Here is a 21608-nt window from a genome sequence, read left to right as displayed (position 1 = left end):
CTGATTCTACGGCTTTTTCCCTGGGAGACCAAGAAACGGAAGGAGGCTATCATTGACCTTCCATTTAAGACATGCCCAGCTGTTTGTCTCAAGATCCCAGGCCCACCTTCCTAGAAGCCGCCAATACCCAGCCCCCTAAAAAAAGACAGCAGTGACTAGGGTGGAAAGAGGTATTAAATTTCATATTTATGCAGAGTGGGGAGGCCATGATTGCAGAAGGATGTAGGCGTTCCACCCGGAGACAATGTGAGTGAGCCAGCAGTCTAGTTTCCAAGTCCATTAGGAGAACAGTGGCTGGCCACTGCCCTTTGTCACAGATTTCCTCCTCTTTGCTGGTGGGGGCCTCGTGGAACTGTGGGGAGAGCCCGTGGGGACTGAGGGCCCCTTGGCGGCACCATCCTCTTTTAGGGAGGCAGCTCTCTTGGCAGGCTGCTCTGCTAACTGCTTTCCTTTTCCAATCTTTTTGGTTTTCCCAAGGGACTGACCACAGTCCTTAAGCCGTGGGGCGGGGCAACTCTCAGAGCCTGAAGGCACAGCAGGGGTTTCCGGGTCCACGCCGCTGGGAGGGGCTTTCTGCTTTGGGAGGGCGGCCTCCTTGGAGTCCTTTGACTTAGGTCCCCTTGGCTTTAGCTTCCCAGCCACCTTTGGTTCCCTGGTCACCCCAGCTCTTCCGTCAGGCCGAGCACTCTCCTGGGCCCTGGCAGACACTTGGGCCTTTGGGACAGAAGGGACAGTGGGTTCTGAGCCTGGCCCTCTGGAGAGGCCATTCATCTTCTGGGAGGGCTTTCTGGAGTGCTGCGGTCTCCATGGCTGCTGCTGTGCCTTTGCAGCTCCCCCAGCTCTCTTGGCCGGCTGACTACTGTCCTCAGACATGGGGGTGACCTCACCCTTCAACTCAGGCTCTGTCGGAGTAGCTGCTGCTGCATTTCCTGAGGTAAAAATTAAAGAGAAGGTTTGATCATTAAGAAACAAGGAGGTTGTGGGGGGGGGGGGGGGTGATGGTGCACGCCTTTAATCCCAGCACCTGGGAGGCAGAGGCAGGTGGATCTCTAAGTTTGAGGCCAGCCTGGTCTACAGAGTGAGTTCCAGGACAGCCAGAGTACAGAGAAACCTATTTTGAAAAAAAACAAACAAAAGAGAAAGAAAGAAAGGGGTTTATTTTGGCACCTCTAGACCAAGAGCTTCACACATTAAGACCCTGCTTTAGGTACCTAATGTTAAGGGATCACTGCCTAGTCTCAGCCAAAAGGTTTTCCTAGGAAGCTGCGCCCCCTTGAGGGCAGTATGTAACAAGAACCTCTGAGGATGAGGTAAGTCCCAGTCTCTAAAACAAACCTAAGGTTTGTTTGTTTTTGAAATCCCAGTAGACAGTTCTCCCCATCATGCATTTTCATGCAGTGCAGGAACTAAGACCGCAAACTCACCCAGAAACCTGCTAGTAAGTATCAATGAGAACAGTATCAAAACCTGCTACTTCTTAGGTTTCTCTGAGACTAGGTCTGGCTATGTAGCCTTAGTTGGTCTTGAACTCACTACAAAGAGACCAGGCTGGCCTCAAACCCAGAGATCTGCCTGCCACTGCCTCCCGAGTGCTGGGATTAAGGGCGTGCTCCACTACCGCCACCACCACCGCTGCCGCCGCCGCCCGGCTGCCTTTGCCTCTTAAGATGTGCTGTTTCTCAAGGTTTTTGCTCTATGTTAACTTCTGTAAGGAACCTTGTTTAAAAAGGGACAAAAGGCTATGGTGCGGCTGAGAGACAGAGCACCGACCCGGCATGCACTGGGTCTGCAGCTACCAGAAATCACACACTGTATTCAGATGCTCTTTTTGGCCATCTTCCAACCAACACAAAGCTCAGTCCTGTTCCAGAACTCCCCACCTCCCCTGAGATACAGGCCAGCATCAAGATGGCTGAGAAAACAAACTGCAATCAGGGGCAGGCTCGGAGAACTGCTCAGGGTCCTGCAGAGCCTACCAATCCAGTGCAGAGATGCTGGGCCAGAGCTGTAGACAAGAACCCTGAGCCAAGAATCGCGAGAAACCACCACCCGCAATGGGAGCGCACTGAGGCTACACCAACAAAAGACCCCGTCCATCTTAACCTGCTCAAACAGGCAGGACTCGGGGCCAAGGACAACACGGCCGGATGACAAGGTGTCATCCAAGCACACAGTGGCCGGGTTAAAAAAAAACAAAAAACCAGTCCCCCGCCCCCTCGTCACCTGCAGCCTCTAGAAAAGTGGAAAGCAGGTGGGGAGATGGTTTAGTGGGTGAAGTGCTTGGTACGCAAGCACAAGGACCGAGTTTGGATCACTGGCACCCAAGTGGAAAAAAAAAAAAAAAAGCTAGGAGTCAGAATTGCAGACGGATCCCAGGTGATCACGTTCCAGACAGCAGTTTAGCTTAAAAAACAAAAAACAAAACAGTGGAGTGAGGTGTGTGATTCAGGGGGTGGGGGGATGGCTATGAAGAGCTACTCTTAGGAGCTCCTGGCAGCTGACTGCGGTTGAGGGTGGAGTCAGGGTTAAGGGATGAGGCCGAGAGGCTCCTCAGGCTCCAGGAGACCCTACATGGAGACGGCCCCACACCCATCCACACCACAGTCAACCCTACATGGAGACGGCCCCACACCCATCCACACCACAGTCAACCCTACATGGAGACGGCCCCACACCCATCCACACAGTCAACCCTACATGGAGACGGCCCCACACCCATCCACACCACAGTCAACCCTACATGGAGACGGCCCCACACCCATCCACACCACAGTCAACCCTACATGGAGACGGCCCCACACCCATCCACACCACAGTCAACCCTACATGGAGACGGCCCCACACCCATCCACACCACAGTCAACCCTACATGGAGACGGCCCCACACCCATCCACACCACAGTCAACCCTACATGGAGACGGCCCCACACCCATCCACACCACAGTCAACCCTACATGGAGACGGCCCCACACCCATCCACACCACAGTCAACCCTACATGGAGACGGCCCCACACCCATCCACACAGTCAACCCTACATGGAGACGGCCCCACACCCATCCACACCACAGTCAACCCTACATGGAGACGGCCCCACACCCATCCACACAGTCAACCCTACATGGAGACGGCCCCACACCCATCCACACCACAGTCAACCCTACATGGAGACGGCCCCACACCCATCCACACCACAGTCAACCCTACATGGAGACGGCCCCACACCCATCCACACAGTCAACCCTACATGGAGACGGCCCCACACCCATCCACACAGTCAACCCTACATGGAGACGGCCCCACACCCATCCACACCACAGTCAACCCTACATGGAGACGGCCCCACACCCATCCACACCACAGTCAACCCTACATGGAGACGGCCCCACACCCATCCACACAGTCAACCCTACATGGAGACGGCCCCACACCCATCCACACCACAGTCAACCCTACATGGAGACGGCCCCACACCCATCCACACCACAGTCAACCCTACATGGAGACGGCCCCACACCCATCCACACCACAGTCAACCCTACATGGAGAAGGCCCCACACCCATCCACACCACAGTCAACCCTACATGGAGACGGCCCCACACCCATCCACACCACAGTCAACCCTACATGGAGACGGCCCCACACCCATCCACACCACAGTCAACCCTACATGGAGACGGCCCCACACCCATCCACACAGTCAACCCTACATGGAGACGGCCCCACACCCATCCACACAGTCAACCCTACATGGAGACGGCCCCACACCCATCCACACCACAGTCAACCCTACATGGAGACGGCCCCACACCCATCCACACAGTCAACCCTACATGGAGACGGCCCCACACCCATCCACACAGTCAACCCTACATGGAGACGGCCCCACACCCATCCACACCACAGTCAACCCTACATGGAGACGGCCCCACACCCATCCACACCACAGTCAACCCTACATGGAGACGGCCCCACACCCATCCACACAGTCAACCCTACATGGAGACGGCCCCACACCCATCCACACAGTCAACCCTACATGGAGACGGCCCCACACCCATCCACACAGTCAACCCTACATGGAGACGGCCCCACACCCATCCACACAGTCAACCCTACATGGAGACGGCCCCACACCCATCCACACAGTCAACCCTACATGGAGACGGCCCCACACCCATCCACACCACAGTCAACCCTACATGGAGACGGCCCCACACCCATCCACACCACAGTCAACCCTACATGGAGACGGCCCCACACCCATCCACACAGTCAACCCTACATGGAGACGGCCCCACACCCATCCACACAGTCAACCCTACATGGAGACGGCCCCACACCCATCCACACCACAGTCAACCCTACATGGAGACGGCCCCACACCCATCCACACCACAGTCAACCCTACATGGAGACGGCCCCACACCCATCCACACCACAGTCAACCCTACATGGAGACGGCCCCACACCCATCCACACCACAGTCAACCCTACATGGAGACGGCCCCACACCCATCCACACAGTCAACCCTACATGGAGACGGCCCCACACCCATCCACACAGTCAACCCTACATGGAGACGGCCCCACACCCATCCACACAGTCAACCCTACATGGAGACGGCCCCACACCCATCCACACCACAGTCAACCCTACATGGAGACGGCCCCACACCCATCCACACCACAGTCAACCACACATGGAGACGGCCCCACACCCATCCACACCACAGTCAACCCTACATGGAGACGGCCCCACACCCATCCACACCACAGTCAACCCTACATGGAGACGGCCCCACACCCATCCACACCACAGTCAACCCTACATGGAGACGGCCCCACACCCATCCACACAGTCAACCCTACATGGAGACGGCCCCACACCCATCCACACAGTCAACCCTACATGGAGACGGCCCCACACCCATCCACACAGTCAACCCTACATGGAGACGGCCCCACACCCATCCACACAGTCAACCCTACATGGAGACGGCCCCACACCCATCCACACCACAGTCAACCCTACATGGAGACGGCCCCACACCCATCCACACAGTCAACCCTACATGGAGACGGCCCCACACCCATCCACACCACAGTCAACCCTACATGGAGACGGCCCCACACCCATCCACACCACAGTCAACCCTACATGGAGACGGCCCCACACCCATCCACACAGTCAACCCTACATGGAGACGGCCCCACACCCATCCACACAGTCAACCCTACATGGAGACGGCCCCACACCCATCCACACAGTCAACCCTACATGGAGACGGCCCCACACCCATCCACACCACAGTCAACCCTACATGGAGACGGCCCCACACCCATCCACACCACAGTCAACCCTACATGGAGACGGCCCCACACCCATCCACACAGTCAACCCTACATGGAGACGGCCCCACACCCATCCACACCACAGTCAACCCTACATGGAGACGGCCCCACACCCATCCACACAGTCAACCCTACATGGAGACGGCCCCACACCCATCCACACAGTCAACCCTACATGGAGACGGCCCCACACCCATCCACACCACAGTCAACCCTACATGGAGACGGCCCCACACCCATCCACACAGTCAACCCTACATGGAGACGGCCCCACACCCATCCACACCACAGTCAACCCTACATGGAGACGGCCCCACACCCATCCACACAGTCAACCCTACATGGAGACGGCCCCACACCCATCCACACAGTCAACCCTACATGGAGACGGCCCCACACCCATCCACACCACAGTCAACCCTACATGGAGACGGCCCCACACCCATCCACACAGTCAACCCTACATGGAGACGGCCCCACACCCATCCACACAGTCAACCCTACATGGAGACGGCCCCACACCCATCCACACCACAGTCAACCCTACATGGAGACGGCCCCACACCCATCCACACAGTCAACCCTACATGGAGACGGCCCCACACCCATCCACACCACAGTCAACCCTACATGGAGACGGCCCCACACCCATCCACACAGTCAACCCTACATGGAGACGGCCCCACACCCATCCACACCACAGTCAACCCTACATGGAGACGGCCCCACACCCATCCACACAGTCAACCCTACATGGAGACGGCCCCACACCCATCCACACAGTCAACCCTACATGGAGACGGCCCCACACCCATCCACACCACAGTCAACCCTACATGGAGACGGCCCCACACCCATCCACACCACAGTCAACCCTACATGGAGACGGCCCCACACCCATCCACACCACAGTCAACCCTACATGGAGACGGCCCCACACCCATCCACACAGTCAACCCTACATGGAGACGGCCCCACACCCATCCACACCACAGTCAACCCTACATGGAGACGGCCCCACACCCATCCACACCACAGTCAACCCTACATGGAGACGGCCCCACACCCATCCACACAGTCAACCCTACATGGAGACGGCCCCACACCCATCCACACCACAGTCAACCCTACATGGAGACGGCCCCACACCCATCCACACCACAGTCAACCCTACATGGAGACGGCCCCACACCCATCCACACCACAGTCAACCCTACATGGAGACGGCCCCACACCCATCCACACCACAGTCAACCCTACATGGAGACGGCCCCACACCCATCCACACCACAGTCAACCCTACATGGAGACGGCCCCACACCCATCCACACAGTCAACCCTACATGGAGACGGCCCCACACCCATCCACACCACAGTCAACCCTACATGGAGACGGCCCCACACCCATCCACACAGTCAACCCTACATGGAGACGGCCCCACACCCATCCACACAGTCAACCCTACATGGAGACGGCCCCACACCCATCCACACCACAGTCAACCCTACATGGAGACGGCCCCACACCCATCCACACCACAGTCAACCCTACATGGAGACGGCCCCACACCCATCCACACCACAGTCAACCCTACATGGAGACGGCCCCACACCCATCCACACAGTCAACCCTACATGGAGACGGCCCCACACCCATCCACACCACAGTCAACCCTACATGGAGACGGCCCCACACCCATCCACACAGTCAACCCTACATGGAGACGGCCCCACACCCATCCACACCACAGTCAACCCTACATGGAGACGGCCCCACACCCATCCACACAGTCAACCCTACATGGAGACGGCCCCACACCCATCCACACAGTCAACCCTACATGGAGACGGCCCCACACCCATCCACACCACAGTCAACCCTACATGGAGACGGCCCCACACCCATCCACACAGTCAACCCTACATGGAGACGGCCCCACACCCATCCACACCACAGTCAACCCTACATGGAGACGGCCCCACACCCATCCACACCACAGTCAACCCTACATGGAGACGGCCCCACACCCATCCACACAGTCAACCCTACATGGAGACGGCCCCACACCCATCCACACCACAGTCAACCCTACATGGAGACGGCCCCACACCCATCCACACCACAGTCAACCCTACATGGAGACGGCCCCACACCCATCCACACAGTCAACCCTACATGGAGACGGCCCCACACCCATCCACACCACAGTCAACCCTACATGGAGACGGCCCCACACCCATCCACACCACAGTCAACCCTACATGGAGACGGCCCCACACCCATCCACACCACAGTCAACCCTACATGGAGACGGCCCCACACCCATCCACACAGTCAACCCTACATGGAGACGGCCCCACACCCATCCACACCACAGTCAACCCTACATGGAGACGGCCCCACACCCATCCACACCACAGTCAACCCTACATGGAGACGGCCCCACACCCATCCACACAGTCAACCCTACATGGAGACGGCCCCACACCCATCCACACCACAGTCAACCCTACATGGAGACGGCCCCACACCCATCCACACCACAGTCAACCCTACATGGAGACGGCCCCACACCCATCCACACCACAGTCAACCCTACATGGAGACGGCCCCACACCCATCCACACCACAGTCAACCCTACATGGAGACGGCCCCACACCCATCCACACCACAGTCAACCCTACATGGAGACGGCCCCACACCCATCCACACAGTCAACCCTACATGGAGACGGCCCCACACCCATCCACACCACAGTCAACCCTACATGGAGACGGCCCCACACCCATCCACACAGTCAACCCTACATGGAGACGGCCCCACACCCATCCACACAGTCAACCCTACATGGAGACGGCCCCACACCCATCCACACCACAGTCAACCCTACATGGAGACGGCCCCACACCCATCCACACCACAGTCAACCCTACATGGAGACGGCCCCACACCCATCCACACCACAGTCAACCCTACATGGAGACGGCCCCACACCCATCCACACAGTCAACCCTACATGGAGACGGCCCCACACCCATCCACACCACAGTCAACCCTACATGGAGACGGCCCCACACCCATCCACACAGTCAACCCTACATGGAGACGGCCCCACACCCATCCACACAGTCAACCCTACATGGAGACGGCCCCACACCCATCCACACCACAGTCAACCCTACATGGAGACGGCCCCACACCCATCCACACAGTCAACCCTACATGGAGACGGCCCCACACCCATCCACACAGTCAACCCTACATGGAGACGGCCCCACACCCATCCACACAGTCAACCCTACATGGAGACGGCCCCACACCCATCCACACAGTCAACCCTACATGGAGACGGCCCCACACCCATCCACACAGTCAACCCTACATGGAGACGGCCCCACACCCATCCACACCACAGTCAACCCTACATGGAGACGGCCCCACACCCATCCACACAGTCAACCCTACATGGAGACGGCCCCACACCCATCCACACAGTCAACCCTACATGGAGACGGCCCCACACCCATCCACACAGTCAACCCTACATGGAGACGGCCCCACACCCATCCACACAGTCAACCCTACATGGAGACGGCCCCACACCCATCCACACCACAGTCAACCCTACATGGAGACGGCCCCACACCCATCCACACAGTCAACCCTACATGGAGACGGCCCCACACCCATCCACACCACAGTCAACCCTACATGGAGACGGCCCCACACCCATCCACACAGTCAACCCTACATGGAGACGGCCCCCACCCATCCACACCACAGTCAACCCTACATGGAGACGGCCCCACACCCATCCACACAGTCAACCCTACATGGAGACGGCCCCACACCCATCCACACCACAGTCAACCCTACATGGAGACGGCCCCACACCCATCCACACCACAGTCAACCCTACATGGAGACGGCCCCACACCCATCCACACCACAGTCAACCCTACATGGAGACGGCCCCACACCCATCCACACAGTCAACCCTACATGGAGACGGCCCCACACCCATCCACACAGTCAACCCTACATGGAGACGGCCCCACACCCATCCACACAGTCAACCCTACATGGAGACAGCCCCACACCCATCCACACAGTCGTCAACCCTACATGGAGACGGCCCCACACCCATCCACACAGTCAACCCTACATGGAGACGGCCCCACACCCATCCACACAGTCAACCCTACATGGAGACGGCCCCACACCCATCCACACAGTCAACCCTACATGGAGACGGCCCCACACCCATCCACACCACAGTCAACCCTACATGGAGACGGCCCCACACCCATCCACACAGTCAACCCTACATGGAGACGGCCCCACACCCATCCACACTACAGTCAACCCTACATGGAGACGGCCCCACACCCATCCACACAGTCAACCCTACATGGAGACGGCCCCACACCCATCCACACCACAGTCAACCCTACATGGAGACGGCCCCACACCCATCCACACAGTCAACCCTACATGGAGACGGCCCCACACCCATCCACACAGTCAACCCTACATGGAGACGGCCCCACACCCATCCACACCACAGTCAACCCTACATGGAGACGGCCCCACACCCATCCACACAGTCAACCCTACATGGAGACGGCCCCACACCCATCCACACAGTCAACCCTACATGGACTTGGGGAAGCAAAGCGGTGGCAGGGGAGGACTTAAGAGACCTGATCTAAAACACATTATAGGAATGAGCAAATATTTTTTAAAATATTCTTTTTAAGTAGGGGTGGGGGCTGGAGGGATGGCTCAGAGGTTAAGAGCACTGGCTGCTCTTCCAGAGGTCCTAAGTTCAATTCCCAGCAACCAATGAGATCTGATGCCCTTTTCTGGTGCGTAGGCATATGTGCAGGCAGAACAGTGTATACATAATAAATAAATAAATCTTTAAAAAAAAAAGTAGGGGTCAGCCCAGCAGGTAAAGGCACTTGCTGCCAAGCTTGAGTTTGATCAGGACCCACATGGTGGAAAACAGAGAACTCCCAAAAGTTATCCTCCGACCTTCATAGGTGTACTGTGGCATGCACATGCCCGCACACATATACACACACAAAATAAATAAAATGTAAGTAAGTAAGGTGGAGAACAGAGGCCAATGCCTTGAAGTTGAGCTCCAGCTTCCCCACATGCACGTGAGCACACCTCCACCACACATGCATCACACTGCATACACCACATACCTTACATTTAAAAAAAAGAAAAAAAGACAGGAGGAAGAGGAAAGGTGGGGAGAGCAGAGCAAACTACCTGTGTGGGGCTGGGGGATAGAGTTGGAAAACTTCTTGAACTTGGCGATAAAGAAACCGTCCATGTTGTGAGTGTGAGGGTAGAAGCGTCTCGTGGAACGCAGAGTGGGGTGAAAGCGCCTTTCTCGAAAGCGGGTAAAACCTTCCTGGCCAAAGTCTAGGCCCGTGGGCACCAGCCGCACATTCCTCTTCTTCAGGGCATAGTCTACCACCCATTCATTCTCTTCCACCTGCAAAGACAAAGCAGGAGGGATGGAGCGGGTCTGAGAGCGCAGTCAACAACCCAGCCTCCGCGGCTCTGCCCCTGCAGTGATCTCACCATAATGGAACAGGTACAGTAGACCAGGTAGCCCCCAGTCTTGGAGGCAGCGTTGACCGAGTCAATTGCACTGAGCAGCAGTTCCTTCTGAAGGTGGGCACAGCGCAGGACATCCTTCTCATCCTTGTTAGTCTTCACAGCAGGGTCCTTGGAGATGACTCCTGTGCCACTGCAGGGAGCATCCAGTAGCACTCGGTCAAAGCCCCCCACCACCTTGGGGAACTGGCGCCCATCGTAGTGGCTGATAATGGTGTTGGTGACTCCCAACCGATGCAGGTTGCCCACCACACTCTTGAGCCGCTCAGCATTGGCATCATTGGCAAGGATCACTCCTGTGTTCTTCATCAGCTGAGCTGTGGGAAAGCACAAAGAACTCAGCAGCAGCTCCTCGGTCGAAAACACGCTACCTTCCCTCCAGCCCAGAGCCCACAGGCTAGCTCCTCCCGGCCTATCCAGCCTGCACCAGCCGTCCAGTGCACACCCACAGGTCCCCACCCACAGGTCCCCACCCACAGGTCCCCACTTCTGCTGACCAGCTTTCCAGCCCTACACACAAAGTTACTTTTCTTTTCTGAGACAGGATCTCATCTAGCCACGGCCAGCCACAAATCTGGAGTACTGGGATTACAGGCTTACATTACCACAGCCAGCTCAAAGTGCCAAGGGCTTCTAGAGGCATTCTGTGACCTTCTGAAGCCAAGCACGGTAACAGCCAACCTAAGCACAATTAACTACCCAAGTCAGCCAAGGTCAGATAGAGGGTTATTAAATAACAGCTGAACCCGGAGCCTAGATCCCAGAAACTGCTCCTCCCTTTCTGCTGGATGCAAGCATACCAGCTGGACCAGCTTGAAGGGCTCTCCAACACTGTGTTCTCTCTAAAGCCAGCCTGGTGACACCCACCCAGCCTGCCCTTTTCTTACCTATGTAGCTAGTCTTCCCGCCAGGAGCACAGCACATGTCTAAGATCCGCTCATGCTCCTGGGGTGCCAGGGCCATGACAGGTAACATGCTTGAGGCTCCCTGCAGCATATAATGCCCAGCCAGATACTCAGGAGTAGCGCCTGTGAAAGGGGACCGCTGTGTGAGATGCTGGCACAGGGACGGAACAGAAGGGCTATTGGCTGGGGACACTTACCAATAGGCACGGAAGAATCATACACCACAAGTCCAGACTTTGACCACTTTCCCAAGGGGTCCAGATTAACTCCACGATTGATGAGAGCCTGAAAAAGGGATGAAGATGTCCAAACCAAGTATTCTACCCAGAAAAGAGCTAGGCATGAGAAGCTGGTCCATGCAGGTCCATGCAGTGCAACTCAACACACCCACTCAAGACAGCCGGCAGATCTTCCCTTCCTACCATCCACCTGCCCCTTTGCCTCCAGTTCCAGGACGGATGGAACCCAAAGCCTTGTCAAGGTTGAACAAAGGGTCAACCACTGAGCTACTCTAGCCCTTGTCCTTCAAGTCCCTTGTTTTGAGACAGGGTACTGCTATGTAGCCTGAGCTATCTTGCCTCAACCTCACAAGTGCTGGGATTATTGGTGTAAACTACCAGAACTAGCCACACCCCCAACTGGAGATTGCTATGGAATAATCAATCCTTTTGTACACTGTGGAGATTTGTCACTGTGATTGGTTTAATAAAGAAGCCGACTGGCCAATAGCTGAACAGGATAAACTTAGGCGGGAAAGCCAAATTGGGAATGCTGGGAAGAAGGGTGGAGTCTGAGGAGTCTCAAGTAGAAACAGGGAGAAGCAAGATGGACAAGCTGTACTGAAAAAGGTACCAAACCACATGGCAAAGCATAGATAAGAAATATGGGGGGCTGGAGAGATGGCTCAGAGGTTAAGAGCACTGGCTGCTCTTCCAGAAGGTCCTGGGTTCAATTCCCAGCAACCACATGGTGACTCACAACCACCTGTAATGAGATCTGGTGCTCTCTTCTGGCTTGCAGTCATACATGCTATATACATAACAAATAAATAGATAATAAATAAATAAAAAGAAATATGGGTTAAAGAGTTAGCTAGTAACAAGCCTGAGCTATTAGCCAAGCATTTATAATTAATTTAAGCCTCTGTGTGTTTATTTGAGAGCTGCTGGCAGGACAGAAACTTCTGCCTACAGGGGATTGTGGCTAGGGCTTGTGCAAGCTAAAGCTAGTGCTCTAGCCCTGAGGCACACTCCCAGCCCCTTTGCCCCACTCCCCATTTTTCAACCCCAGGTTTCTAATTCAGTCAAGTACATTCCATATACACAGACTACCACCTCCTGTTAAATAAAATAAAAACTACAGCCAGGCAGTGGTGGCGCACGCCTTTAATCCCAGCACTTGGGAGGCAGAGCTAGGCGGATCTCTGTGAGTTTGAGGCCAGCCTGGGCTACCAAGTGAGTTCCAGGAAAAGGCACAAAGCTACACAGAGAAACTCTGTCTCAGAAAACTACAATATACAAAACTGGAGAGATGGCTCAACCATCTCCATTGAAGAGGATCTGGATTCAATCCCAGCACCCACATGGTGGCTCACTACAATTCATAACTCCCAGGCATTCATTCACATGGTGAACATTAATAAATAATATACAGGCCAGGCTGCAGTGACACACGCCTTTAATCCCAGCACTCGGGAGGCAGAGCCAGAATTCAACTCTGTTGAGTTCGAAGCCAGCCTGGTCTACAGAGCAAGATCCAGGACAGGCACCAAAACTACATGGAGAAACCTTGTCTCGAAAAACCAAAATAAAAAATAAAAATAAATAAAGTACATAAATCTTTAAAACAAAAAAAGAACAGTATACAATATAGCGCTGATTTTGGAAGCAAAGTCTTTAACCTCGGGGTACGATTAAAATTATCTATGGATGTGTTTTACTGGGGGCAAGAATCAGTTTCTAAGCTTCTTGGTGACCTTCCTCCAATTCCTTAGAAAGCAGCAGTTCATCCAGTCACAGAGAACAGAGGCTGCAAAGACAAGGTCCTACTCTACAGTGACCTAGGCCTTCAGTCTATCAGGCCTCCCACAGCTTGCCTGCTGGGACCATGCTTATAACAAGACATACTTAGGTCTGAAGAACCCACCCAGCCAGGACTGGGCAGCCCAGCCAGGACTGGGCAGGGTGATCCCCAGATGAGCAAAAGTTGGTCCAGTGCTGGATTAAACGACACCGACTCCTCACCTGAGCAAGGTCTCTACGACGGGTTTTCAAGGTGTTGGTCCGAAGGGTGATTGGCCGGGGCACCTCATTAGCTTCTAAGAACTCAATCAACTGCAGTGGAGACAGAGCATGGAGACTGAGGCAAGAGAACCATGGAGCTGGGGGCAGGGCTAGATGCCTTCACACCCCTCAACAGCAAGAAAAGCAGAAGCAATGGACTGGCAGGAGGGTACCTCAGACAGAGGGAAGAGCTCCATGAGCTTGCCCAGCAGGAAGTCTCCATAGGAATAGTAAGTGGCCAGATCCTTCTGAAGCCGATTCAGATACTCAGAACGAGACCGTCCTTCTTCCCGCTGAGCCCCAAAATTCCGAAGTACCCCCACTATATCCTGGATCCGCTTGTGAACGCGCTGCAGGTCTGGAGCCTGGGCATGTGGGCCCATTGAGGAAATGTTACCTCAAGTCATCGAGAAACCCGCCCACGCACCTTCCTCCCACCCTCTCTGCACTCCAAGGATATCCTGCTCCATCTCTCCAGCAGGGGGCAGCACGAAGGCTTCCTCATCTTCCACATTAATCTGCAAATCCTCCTCTGCTTTGTCATCCTTTCGGGGACTGGACTCAGCGGGGGCATCATCATCTTCCTCTTCATCAGTCTCGTCTTCACTCCACTGGCCCCTAGAAACAAGGCCAGGAACAGAGGTTCAAGCCAAAACAGACACCTCCCCCCTCAAATCTTCCTCCCCGAAGCTGCTGCCAAACTCACCCAGCTGCAGCTTCCCGGGCCTTCTGCTTCAGAGCAGCTCTCTCAATGGGTAACAGCTGCAGAGAGAGAAGGGCTGGAGACAAGGCTGCCTTGCTCATCCCCTCACACGTCCTTCCCATTCATCCAACACTCAGAAGCAAACAGAGAAGCTAAAGACGAGGAAGATGTGACACAGAAACTAGCTTACACAGGGATTTCCTCTTCAGTTTTCAACACAGGGTTTCTGTGTATCAGCCCTGGCTGTCCTGGAACTCACTTTGGAGATCAGGCTGGCCTCAAATTCACAGAAATCTGCCTGCCTCTGCCTCCCAGGAGCTGGGATTAAAGGCATGCACCACTAAGGGCCAGCATTCCTTCTTAGTTTTTAATTTTAGGAAGATTTTATTTTATTTTTTTTCTTGGTTTTTCGAGACAGGGTTTCTCTGTGTTGTTTTGGTGCCTGTCCTGGATCTCACTCTATAGACTAGGCTGGCCTTGAACTCAGTGATCTGCCTGGCTCTGCCTCCAGAGTGCTGGGATTAAAGGCGTGCGCCACCACCGCCCGGCAATTTTAGGGTTTTTTTTTAACTTGTAAATGTTTTGCATGAGTATGATGGGTGTTTTGCCTGAAGGTCTGTGCAGGAAGAAGCCCTTGGAGACCAGGAGAGTTGAATTCCCTGGATCTGGAATGACAGACAGCTGTGAGCCACCATTTGGATGCAGGGAAACAAATCCAGGTCCTCTGCAAGAATAGCCAGGGCACTTAACTCGAGACACCTCTCCAGGTCCTTTACTTTTTAAATTTTGTTTTGCCTGCAAGTATTTCTGTGTACATTCCATGCATGCAGTGTCCATGGAGACCAGAAGAGGAGGACATTAGAACACAGAGAACTGGAGTTACAGATGGTTTTGAGCAGCCTCGTGGGCATTGGAGTCAAATCTGGATCATCTGTAAGAGCAGATGTGTGCTCTTAACCACTGAGCGCTCTCCAGCTCCAGGTGTTTGTTTGTTTTTGTTTGAGACAGTCTTACCCTGTTGTCCAGGCTGGCCTCAAACTCACAGCAATCCTCCTGCTTCAGTCTCCTAAGTGTGGGGATTACCATGCTTAGCTCCTTATTTCTTTTGTTTGTTTGTTTATTTTTTTGTTGGTTTGGTTTTTTTTTTTTCTCAAGACAGAGTTTCTCTGTGTAGCTTTGGAGCCTGTCCTAGATCTTGCTCTGTAGACTAAGCTTCGAACTCAGAGATCCGCCTGGCCAGATCTGCCTCCCAAGTGCTGGGATTAAAAGCGCCACCGTCGTCCAGCCCTTATTTCTTTTGATTGGCTATCGTGTGTGTGTGTGTGTGTGTGTGTGTGTGTGTGTGTGTGTGTGTGTGTGCGTGCAGACAAGGTCATGCACACTTACACTCTAGCATTCAGGAGGCCAGGCCAGAGCATAGAGAGTTTGGAACCAGCCTGAGATACACAACAAAAAAGGAAATACCTCATGCATAAAGAGAACACATGTTCTTGGGCCTTGCTTTGACATATTTTCTTCTTGAATTACTCTGCATATTACTCTATTATCTTGTATACAATGTAAATCACATTTCATTTCCAAGTGTTTCTTTTCTTTCTTTCTTTCTTTCTTTCTTTCTTTCTTTCTTTCTTTCTTTCTTTCTTTCTTTCTTTCTTTCTTTCTTTCTTTCTTTCTTTCTTTCTTTCTTTCTTTCTTTCTTTCTTTCTTTCTTTCTTTCTTTCTTTCTTTCTTTCTTTCTTTCTTTCTTTCTTTCTTTCTTTCTTTCTTTCTTTCTTTCTTTCTTTCTTTCTTTCTTTCTTTCTTTCTTTCTTTCTTTCTTTCTTGTTTTTGGGGACAGGATTTCTCTGTGTAGTGCAAGCTCTTGCTGTCCTGGAACTAGCTCTGTAGTAGACCAAGTTGGCCTTGAACTCAAAAGATCTGCCTGCCTCTGCCTATTGAGTACAGGGATTAAAGACGTGTGCCACCATGCCTGGATAAGACTTTATCTTTTTCTCATGTAGTTTTGGTGCCTGTCCTGGGTCTTGCTCTGTAGACCAGGCTGGCCTCGAACTCACAGAGATCCACCTGGCTCTGCCTCCTGAGTGCTGGGATTAAAGGCATGCGCCACCACCGCCCGGCCTAAGATTTTATCTTACTTTTAACTACATGTGTATGTGAGCATCTATGTGTGTACATGTGCACATGGTGCAGATGCCCAGAGGCCATCATAGGGCCTTTGATCCCCTAGACTTAAGAGTTACAGGCTCCAAAGCTACACAACAAAAACAAACAAAAGAAAGTTACAGGCAGCTGTGATCAGTCCAACAAGTGCTGGAAACTAAACCTAGCTCCAGTATTCTTAGCCACTGATTCATCTCTCCACCAAGCTACAGTTAGAGGCCAGACATGAGAGAGGCAAGCCTAGTCTACACAGTGAGTCCCTGTCTCAAGTAAGTAAATATTTTCACAGACACGACAGCCAATGTTAATTCACCATGTGTCTGAGCTGTGGCCCATTTACGTGCTGGAAGTTTCCTGGGTTTGGCCTTTATGATGCTTTCTGCAGAGGGCAGTGCTGTACTCTATACAAGTTTAGATGACTGCCTCTTCTGAAATACGCACACTCACCTCCTAGTCCTATGATCACTGGCACTCCAGTAAATAACCCTTCACCCACATTATATACCACCTCCCTAACAATAAGCTAGATAAAAAGAAAATCTTTTTTCTTTGGCAGAGTCTTACTATACTGTCCAGGCTGCTCTTGAACCCCTGGGCATCTGGCCTGTGCCACCTGAACAGAAACTTTTCAGTGCTCGGTTCAACTATCAAGGCCTCACCTATCAGGTGAGTGCTCCACTACTTCAGCCCTGCAACAACTGCTTTATTAAAAAATGAGCATTCGAAGGCCAGGCAGTGGTGGTGCATCTCTGTGAGTTTGAGGCCAGCGTGGTCTACAGAGCAAATTCCAGGACAGCCAGGACCACAGAGAAACCCTGTGAGCAGCTGACAGACAGTGCTGTGCTTTCAAACTTGTGAGTGCTGACAGAAAGCACAGAGAACCACAGCCTTTACTCCACGCTACGGGAGCCTGGACGCACTGGAAAGAAGCTAAAAAGCAAGCTAGACGTGGTGGCACACGCCTGAGATGCCAGCACGTGAGAGGCCAGGGCAGGAGGACTACACATTCTAAGCCAGCCTGGGGACTGAAAGGCTAAGAGTCAAAGTCAGGCACAGTGACATATACCTGTAATCCCAGCACTGAGGGGCCAGTATAGGATAGCTGTAAATTTGAGGCCAGCTTGGGCTCTGCAGTGAGAGTTCAGGCTAACCAGGGCTACACAGCAGAACCTTGTCTCTAAACAACCATCAAACTGTGTGTGGTGGCATACACCTTTAATCTCAGCACTCAGGAAGCAGAGGCAGGCAGATCCGAGTTAAGGAGCTAGCCTGCCCTACACAGTAAGACCCTGTCTCAAGCTAACAAAAAGATCTACCCGAGAATACAAAGAAGTGAATCTCACCTTTCCCTCCTCATCCTCCAGCTCAGAGTCGGCTCCATAGTCATCCACCATATCAGCATCACTGTCCTCAGAGCCCCAGAGGTCCCCCTGGTTTGCCAGACCATCTTCCTCAGAGTCTTCCTCCTCATCCCCGTCACTGTTAGTTGGTGCTGGGCGCTTCTTACCTCGAGCCTGGTCTGCTCCTGAAAACAGTAAGGGTTTGACCAATCCTGGACAAATGGCCATCACATTCCCTGCCCCACACCTCTGGAGCCGGTACTGAGAAATGACTTCACAGTTAAGAGCACATATTCACTCTGCAGTGGACCCGAGTTCAGTTCCCAGAACCCACACCTGACAATTCACAACTACCTGTATCTCCATCTCAGGTTGATTCACCCATACATACACATAATTAACAAATAAAAAAAATAGGGCTGGAGAGATGACTCAGTGGTTAAGAGCAGCTGTTACTCTTACAAAGGACCCAGGTTTGGTTCCCAGCACTCTCATGGTGATTCACAACTATCTGTAACCCTAGTTACACCTTCTTCTGACGTCCATGGGCGCCAGGCACACATGTGATACACGTCCATATACGCAGGCAGAAACACTCGGGCACATAGGATAAATTGAGACAAAGTTTTTAAAAATTAAGTAAGATAGCCGGGCGGTAGTGGCGCACGCCTTTAGTCCCAGCACTCGGGAGGCAGAGCCAGGCGGATCTCTGTGAGTTCGAGGCCAGCCTGGGCTACCAAGTGAGTTCCAGGAAAGGCGCAAAGCTACACAGAGAAACCCTGTCTCGAGAAAAAAAAAAAAAAAAAAAAAAATTAAGTAAGATAAAAAAATAATCTTAACAAGCTGGGCAGCGGCGGTGCACATCTTTAGTCCCAGCACTCGGGAGGCAGAGGCAGGCGGATCTCTGTGAGTCTGAGGCCAGCCTGGTCTACAGAGTGAGTTCCAGGACAGCCAGGGCTACACAGAGAAACCCTGTCTCGAAAAAACCTTAACTGGGCATGGCAACACACACCTTTAATTCCAGCACTTGGGAGGCAGAGGCAGGGGATCTTTGTGAGTTCCAGGCCAGTCTGGTCTATATAGTGAGTCCAAGAACAGCCAAGGCTATACATTGAGATCCTGTCTCAAACAAAAATAGATCTTTAAAAAAAAAAAAAAAAAAAAAAAAAAGGCCTTGTGTTTTTCCTTTCATTCTAGAAATGCTTAGCCCTATCCAGGACCCAGAAGATTCCTCACACAGCAACCAACTCCTATTTCCACTCACCTTTTGACAGCTCTCCAGGCAATGTTTTAATCCCAGGAGACTTATTTGGCTTAGGGACGTCAACAGACCTGGACCTCCTCTTGGCTGCCCTGAAAAAGATACAGAAAGTGAAAACATGGGAACATGCTTCTAGGTTCTGCCACCTCCCACCACGAGGAAACATGACAATGTACAACTAACCCTCTTCATCCATGTATCAAGCAGCTCCAATTTTTGCTAAGCCCGGGGAATCCACACTCACCTCTTCCGAGCACGACTGGACAGCCTCTTGAAATTCTCATCACCAGCTGTTTTAAAAAAGGAGCAGAGTAGGAGTTGATTGGAGACACACAAAATAGGAGCAGGAATGTAATTAGGAAGAGAGTTCCTACACTAAAGTGTGACAGAATTAGTGATGTGGCTCAACGGTAGTGTGTGTGCTTGGCATGTGCATGCCCCTGGGTTCACCCACGGCATCAAGACAGACAGACATAAGGTTACAAAGTACAGTCAAGGTGTGTCACTTCATAACACTTTCCTAGGAGTCAAGGCGAGCTGCGAAGGGCGGGATGATGGTACAGCCTGAGCCAAGAGCTGGAAAAGCCCTGGGTTCCATTCCCATCACCTCCAGTAAAGGAAAAAAAAGAGGAGATGTAGAGGCGATGAAGCAGTCATCTATCTGACCGCTCAGCAACCAGGTCCAAATAGGGACAGTTTGAGAACAGCAGAACCCCAGAACCTTTTCTGCCCTTTCCTTTATTCTCAGCTTATTCAGTTATCCACTACAGTAGAGTTTAACTTTGGAATTGTTATTTTTTTTATACTCTACAAGAAACCACAGCCCTTTCCACTTAATAACTGTGTGCAAGACACCTGACTCCTCAGCATCCGTTTCTGAACAAAGCTTCTCTCCAGGACTCTAAAATTCGATGAAGCGATGCCATGTGTCCATAGGGCTGAGGATCTCTTTCATGGGCCTGGGACTGGCCACTACTTCAGTAAACCGCACCTTCCGTTCACAACCGACCACCAACTCCATGCGCAGTCTTTTCTCCCCATGCTTCACCACACAGGACTCAGACCCATGCTTTCATCCCTTCTTCCAGACAATTCATGACTGGCCTGTCCCGTTCTCAACTCTTGCTTGCTAAAACCAGGCTCGACAAAACCTTTCTAAGTTCTTCATGAGAGCTCCCTTTCTGGAAACGGAGAACGACACCTCTCCTCGCTCAGCCGGGTACCCGTGCATCTACCCTACCTTCCAACACGGACGACTTATGTTCTGTCCTAGTAACTCACATCTACGCAGCAGGTGAAGGCGGACGCGCAAATGGGAAGAGGTTATGACACAAAATGGACTAAAGGCTGGGCGGGGTCTGGGAGCTACGACCCTCACCTGCAGGCAAGAATCTGACCAGTTCGGTCTCTGCACCCTTCTGTTTTCGGGCCTTTCGGCCGGGCCCACGCTTCTCTTTCTTCGTAGGGTCCAACTTACGCCCCATGGTACTAAAGCAAAGAAAAACCGGAGAAGGCGGCGTTACGGTGCTGAAAAGGGAACGCAGGCCGTAGACTTGGCGACATTACCTGCGAAGGGGTACCACCCGGCCCAGAACCTGTGCTCGCGACCCCTGACGGTCCTCTCTAGGCACTCCCACCAGACCCAGACCCAGGTCGAAACCCTGTTCCGGGAGCCTGCAGACGCACCTGAAGCCTCCGCTTGGCTGGACCCGGGTCCTCTAGATGTAGAGCCTCCAGCCAAGGCCCGCTCCACGTGCACTCAGGGACGAGCTCCCAGGCAGCACACCGACAAAGTGTATCGCGCACGCGCAGGGCGCCCCGCCTCTTCCGGCCGCCGCACCGGAACCGACCCAATCCAGGAACAGGCGCGTCTCCGGCTCCGGCTGTTCAGGGAGGGAAACGTGCCTCGGCGGGCTCCTGCTTACTCCGCCCTGCCGCCGAGCGTCGGCTTCTCTCCGCGGG

General features: G+C 53.3%; 1 protein-coding gene across 1 annotated transcript; it reads right to left on the bottom strand.

Annotated features, from left to right (window-relative positions):
• Nucleotides 1-156: 156 nt before the first annotated feature.
• On the bottom strand, nucleotides 157-21466 carry Nop2 (NOP2 nucleolar protein). Its single transcript, XM_059258616.1, has 14 exons — nucleotides 21333-21466; nucleotides 21025-21134; nucleotides 19891-19936; nucleotides 19650-19738; nucleotides 18389-18570; nucleotides 14889-14944; nucleotides 14643-14800; nucleotides 14356-14555; nucleotides 14144-14233; nucleotides 12098-12185; nucleotides 11883-12023; nucleotides 10960-11312; nucleotides 10642-10870; nucleotides 157-929 (listed from the first exon to the last, which is right to left on the bottom strand). The coding sequence occupies exons 2-14, from the start codon at nucleotides 21128-21130 to the stop codon at nucleotides 280-282; spliced, it is 2388 nt and encodes a 795-aa protein (XP_059114599.1). The 5' UTR covers nucleotides 21131-21134; nucleotides 21333-21466; the 3' UTR covers nucleotides 157-279.
• Nucleotides 21467-21608: the final 142 nt, after the last annotated feature.

The sequence above is a fragment of the Peromyscus eremicus genome, chromosome 3 (assembly GCF_949786415.1).
Source record: "Peromyscus eremicus chromosome 3, PerEre_H2_v1, whole genome shotgun sequence".
Taxonomy (NCBI): Eukaryota; Metazoa; Chordata; class Mammalia; order Rodentia; family Cricetidae; genus Peromyscus; species Peromyscus eremicus.
This window is presented reverse-complemented; position numbering and strand designations above follow the sequence as displayed.

Coding starts and splice junctions, on each gene's coding strand:
- Nop2 (XM_059258616.1), bottom strand. CDS start 21,130: ATGGGGCGTAAGTTGGACCCTACGAAGAAAGAGAAGCGTGGGCCCGGC. Junction 14,945..18,388: donor TGGAGGATGAGGAGGGAAAG/GTGAGATTCACT, acceptor CTCTCTCTGCAG/CTGTTACCCATTGAGAGAGC. Junction 10,871..10,959: donor ACTGTACCTGTTCCATTATG/GTGAGATCACTG, acceptor TTGTCTTTGCAG/GTGGAAGAGAATGAATGGGT.